Source organism: Octopus bimaculoides, chromosome 20 (genome assembly GCF_001194135.2).
Source record: "Octopus bimaculoides isolate UCB-OBI-ISO-001 chromosome 20, ASM119413v2, whole genome shotgun sequence".
Lineage (NCBI taxonomy): Eukaryota > Metazoa > Mollusca > Cephalopoda > Octopoda > Octopodidae > Octopus > Octopus bimaculoides.
In genome coordinates, this window is record NC_069000.1 from 17,554,772 (window position 1) to 17,560,905 (window position 6,134).

General features: G+C 35.9%; 1 protein-coding gene across 1 annotated transcript in view; it reads left to right on the forward strand.

Annotated features, from left to right (window-relative positions):
* LOC106880242 (porphobilinogen deaminase) overlaps window positions 1–6,134 on the forward strand; it is an 8,497-nt gene that overhangs the window by 690 nt on the left and 1,673 nt on the right. Inside the window, exons 2-7 of the mRNA XM_052975204.1 lie at window positions 227–391; window positions 2,102–2,179; window positions 2,619–2,694; window positions 3,815–3,928; window positions 4,450–4,608; window positions 5,302–5,355. Of these exons, the coding sequence (XP_052831164.1) occupies window positions 227–391; window positions 2,102–2,179; window positions 2,619–2,694; window positions 3,815–3,928; window positions 4,450–4,608; window positions 5,302–5,355 (646 nt within the window). The remainder of the gene's footprint in view (window positions 1–226; window positions 392–2,101; window positions 2,180–2,618; window positions 2,695–3,814; window positions 3,929–4,449; window positions 4,609–5,301; window positions 5,356–6,134) is intronic.

Consider the following 6,134-nt stretch of genomic DNA (forward strand, 5'->3'; position numbering starts at 1 on the left):
CATGGAAAGCGGACGTTAAACGATGATGATGATGATGATGATACACATGCCACTATTTTATATATTTCTATTCTGTTATACATACTCCACAATTATAATTTTATTCTGTTGGTGAGCATGTATACACTCACCACATTTGTATTTCATCACATTATAATCTAGTGTTTTCCCTTTTATTCTTGTCTATTCTATTCCGCTTGTTCTTTCCTTTGCGTTCCTCTCCATAATCATTAACTAACAATTTTCTCCAACTCCAGATAGATTCCAAGAACCTTTTCACCAAGGAACTCGAAGATGCTTTATTAAACGGAGATGTTGATTTTCTTGTTCATTCATTAAAGGACCTTCCTACTTGTCTTGATGATCGGTTTGTTGTGGCTGCTATCCTGAAGTGAGTTCTTTGTTATTGTAAAGTTTTATGAAATGATAGTTACATGAAATATTGAAGTGATGCCTTTGGGTTATTATAGTAATTTGCTGTGTACGTATAGTACATTGCGTATTGTTGTATAGTACTGTATATCATCATCATCATCTTTGAACATTCGTTCTCCATGCTAGTTACATGAAATATTTTTTTTAGTTTTGGCGCAAGGCCAGCAATTTCGAGGCAAGTGTAGATTAATTAGATCAACTCGAGTGATCTACCGATACTTATTTTATCATCTCTGAAAAGATGAAAGGCAAGTTGACCTCAGCAGAACACAGAACATAAAGATGGATGAAATGCTGCTAAGCATTTTGCCCTGTGCGCTAATGATTCTGGCTGCTCACTGCCCTTAAGTTACATGAAATATTGAAGTCTGACGCTTTTGGGTTATTATAGTAATTTACTGTGTAGTGTAGTACATGGTGTATTGTTGTGTAGTACAGTATAGTATTCTGTAATGTAGATTTCTATACTGTACTGTACTACTGAAATCATCATCTTCACGCTTACATTGTTTTAACACTCATATTTCCCTGCTTACATGAGTCAGACAGAATTTGTTGATGCAGATTTTTCTATGGTCAGGTGCCCTTCCTGTTGCCAACTGTCTCCTGTTTTCAAGAAAGGTAATATATCTCCATGACCAAACGAATTTCCATGGAAGATTGGACATGGAGAACACTGTTTACATTACAGTGACACTCATATGTAACTTTCCAGGCAAGGAGACAATAACACACATGTACAACAGGCTTCTTTCAATCTTTGTCTTCCAATTCCACTCACAAGACTTTGGTTAGCCCAGGGCTGTCATTGCAGACACTTGCCCAAAGTGCCATGCAGTGAGACTGAACCCAGAACCATGTGGTTGGGAAGTAAACTCCTTACCACACAGCCACGCCTGTATTGCACAATATATTGTTTTGTTGTATTGCAGTATAACGCAATACAAGAGATACAGTTGGTTAAGTGAATAATTCTTAGAACTACCAACCAATCAACAGTTCATATCCTGTAACTACCATTGTCCAGTGTCAGTGATCTCTGTCCATTATATTGTAAGTGGGCACTACATGATTTCATGGCAGTACAACTCACTGGCAGTGATGAGTATTTCATTTATTTTTTTCAAGCTCTAATAATGTGGCCCCATAATTCAAGTCCTTCTATTATCACTGTTCAAGTGTGATGACCAGTACTTCACCCCCATGGAGCCTATTTATAGTTGGTTAGATTGTGCCTTTGTGAGTTGATGTGGAAGCAGTTTTTCAGTGGTGATGATGGGTCTTTAAACCAGTAGTTCAACATCTTATATGCTCCAGACGTTGGAGAAACTTGAATAGAAACTATTCTCTACATATGCTGATCTCTAAACAAAAAGAAAACAGTAGTTTCAAATTTTGGCACAAGGCCAGCCATTTTAGTGGTATACGTATTTTACAACTACATGAATTTTGTTGTCAACTATACAAACTTGAATTACAATAAAAGATGTCATATGATTATTTTTTTTTTTCAAATATGTGTTTTATATAATAAATCATTTTTTAAATGAATTTATTAAGTATCTTTAATATACAACTAATGTATGTTTTTGTTCTGATTGTACACTTAATTACCATTTCATTGTAATCCCTGCCAAATTCATTTGATTTCTTTTTTGTTTTTTAGACGAGACAGTCCTTATGATGCCCTTGTTATGCACCGCTCTTCAGATTGCAAGGATCTGGCATTGCTACCTCCTGGAAGGTACATTTTCTTGTCAACTCTCATCTTTTCCATTTACAAATACTTTTACTACCAGTTTGTATATAATGTTCATTGGTTAAGACTGCTTCTACCAATCACTCAATCATTTTTCTGTTTTTAACCCTTTATCATTCAGATTACTCTGTCAAACATATTGCTTACTTATTCAAATTGGTTTGAATTAATCATGTATTATCCCATAGCTTTGAGATTTGATGTCAATGATGTGATAGTATATTTTTAGAATGACATTGTATAGTAGGAGTGAAGGCTGAATCTGACCAGTTTGAATATAAAACATGTGATAATTTTGTTTTTTCTAAGATAGTAAGGAATATTTCTCTGCTATTTCTTGTAGTCTGGGTCAGTGTAAATGTCCTCTCATTTTTTTCTTTCACCAATTTGTTAACTCATGTTAAAGTCTGTTATTATATTACAGTGTCATAGGTACCAGTTCACTACGGAGAATTGCCCAGCTCAAGCGTAAATATCCACACTTAGTCTTTGAAAGTATTGTATCCTTGTGTTATTTATTGTTTTATTTATTTGTTGTCTTTGTTTTATTGTGTTGTTTTTTTTTTTGGCTCTGTGTCATAATTGATCAAGTAGACCTCCAACCAAATACATATCAGTCGTGATCATCCCACTCTTTTTTTTTTTTCTAGATATATTGTATCGTAGCCATCCTTATTTAGTGTGTTTTTAATTTGCTAGAAGAGAATCTGTGATCAAAGCTGTTTCACTTGTGACCATAGTATATCTAAGACTACAGTAAATTTTACTTTGACTCTCAATTTTGGCTGCTATTTCTTGCAGTCATGGTGACCGCATAGAGGCTCATGCTTTTACTTGATATTGTTTAGCCTCAGATAAACTTTGAACAAGAAGAACTATGGTCAGAGCTTATCAAAACATTACAGTACCATCTGGATTTCAATACCTAATGTGGTCTTCCATTCTGAAGACAGAGGGAAGTGATTTTTGGGAGAATTAGCTGCTTTTCTTGCAGGTCTACTGACCATGTAGAAGCTGCCTTGTTGACTCAATATGTAGTGGTTTTGTGGAGTGCAGTGTTGTAGCCCATGGCTTTAGCTTCTGTTGTGTTCTTTTGTTAATCCAAGTAGAGAAGTATCAGTTGAACCCTGTAGCTTCTGTTCTGTTACTTTACTTGATATTCAGTGAAGTGGTATAAGTCCAAGCCTATAGCATTTTGTTCTGCTATCTTCTGTGTCCATACGTGATTGAAGACTCCTACAAGTAGTAGCAGTAGAGACATGTAAAGTAGTGTCAGTTCTTGCACAACAGTTGTACTTCCTTCAGATTCAGCAGTGGTTGTTAGCAAACCAATACAACCTAGACCTGTCCATGCACTCTAACTTCAAGGAACCCTTGCTTGGGTGTCAAAGGTACTTATTTTAGGTAGGTAGTCACTCTAGCTAGGTGGTTGATGTTTGCTGCCCTAGCTCAGTAGTCATTGTTGGTCACCCTAGGTAGATGGTCAGTGTTTGTTACACCAGCTAGGTGACTACTGATGGTCACCCCAATTAGGTAATCAAAGTATTTATCACCCTGCCCAACGCAGGACAGTTAATTATTTATAAACATATAGTGTGTTTCCTTAACTATGTTTCCTAGAGAGGTAACCTGAATACAAGGTTTAAAAAACTAGATGAAAACAACACATATAATGCCATGATTCTTGCAGTTGCTGGATTAGAGAGGATGAATATGTCTCATCGAATAACAAAGGTAAAGAGACTTCTTTTCACACTTTTGCTGTTCACACCAACAATTTAACATTTCATGCTTTGACATTGGTATAATGTCATTTTTACTTTGATTAAATTTTTTTTTTTCTTTTCACAATAATCAAGGCTGTATGATTAAAAAGTTTGTTTCCCAGCCACAAGGTCCATATTTAGTCACTTTGTGTGGCACCTTGTGCAAGTGTCTTTTAACATAGCCCTGGGCTGACCAAAGCCTTGTGAGTGGGCTTCAGAGATTGAAGCTCATTGTATGTGTGTGTGCATGCGCTTGTATCTTGACTTTGCATGACAGTTGTAGATGAATGTAATATTATTCATTTCCATTATTTTGTGGAAACCTGTTAGGCCATGGGGAAATATTATTTTGCTCAAAAACAAGAAAGGCATTTAGACATAGAAAATCTGCTTCAGTAAACTCCATTCAATTCATGAAAAAGTAGACATTAAAATGAAACGAAATATCAGTTGTTTTCTGGACACAAATGTTTTTATATATTTCACCAGGTATTAGAGGAAGATGAATGTATGTATGCTGTTAGCCAAGGAGCCATTTGTGTGGAATGTCGCCGTGATGATGAAAAGATGCGACAGACTTTAGCCTCCATCAATGATGAAGAAACAGTTCTACAGTGTGTTGCAGAAAGGACATTGCTGAAGAAAATGGTATCCCTTTTATATATGTTTTCCCTTTCTATAAAAATGATATTGTTGTATTTGTGTGTATGGTCATTGCTACCATCATTTTAGCATCCAGTTTCCAGTCTGACACAAATGTGATATGTCTGCAATACAGCATGTAGCCCTTTATTTCACTTGCTTCTCTTAATATGTGTGAGGCTCAACAGCATCATATCTAACATAACCATTTCTCTCCATATCTTCCTCTGCCACAAGATCTTCCACAGACATTACACATACACACGCAAACAGATATGCACAAACATGCACATCATTTATTTACTCCTTCATCTAGTTTCCATTCACACCACATCATTATTATGCAGGTCAGTGTGTTGGAAGCAATACAAGCAAAAGGTTCATCTCTTGACAAGGATCCCTTAGCTTTCCCTGGAACAAGGAGTCAGATCAAATTTTTGACAAAAAAGATGGTATGAACCTAAGTGTCATACTGAACAACAATTATGTTGAATCCAGATCAATTCTCCTGGGACCCTTTTTATACCAACCTACTCCAAACTGTCCCCTTGTTTTAAAGAAATCTAAATACAAACCTTCCTTTAAAATTTCACGTTAATTTATATTCCAAACACTAGATTATTAATGACAAGATGCCTAACTTGGGTCAAAGAAGTTTTTTTTTAAAGTACAGCCTTCTTTTTATTTATTTATCAATAGGAAGGTGGTTGCAGTGTTCCCATCGGTACCAAAACTACCATTGAGAACAACATGGTAAGTTGTTTGAGATTTCATGGTGGTAGGTATGAGTGTATATCATTACATCAGGGTGAGCTGATGGAAGTAGATAGAGATGTGTGTCATTACATCAGAGTGTGTTCATGACTGTTTGTTGGAGAAGATACAATTGTATGTTAGTGTATGTCAGTGTATTCTTTCACTGGAACTGCTTGACTCAGTAACTGTGTATGTTTGTTAATAAAACTGAAAGCACTTTCATAAACCAAAGAGTGTTGTATTGTCCTTTGGGTAGTTGCTATTATTCTATGTGCCACACAACTGGGACATTGAAAATAAAGTGTTCTCCAACTTTCCTGCCCAGAGACACTACAAAGTTTGAACTCAGGATCCAGGAACTGGTAGTCCAATGCCTTATCCATTCAGCTGGGCATCTGGCCATAGAAAATTTGTATCAGTGAATTTTGTCTGATCCATGTCCGCAGGGAAAAGTGGACATTAAAAACATTTGTTTCTCCAAGTATTGAAGTATGGAAAATACATTTTTCAAGCAGAACCTTTGAAGATGGTTTTATTTTGTGGCTTCCAAAAAAAATGAAAAGTAAAGTTAACTCTGGCAGGGTTTGATCTCAGAATTGTATAGCATGAAACCATTAGACTAGTCTGTAAAAAATATGCATGCAGTCTTCTGGTTTCAACATTAGAAGACAATATTGGTTTCAAATTTTGGCACAAGGCCAGCAATTTCAAGGAAGTGGGAAAATCAATTACATCGACTCTAGTACTCAACTGACACTTATTTTATTGACCCCCCC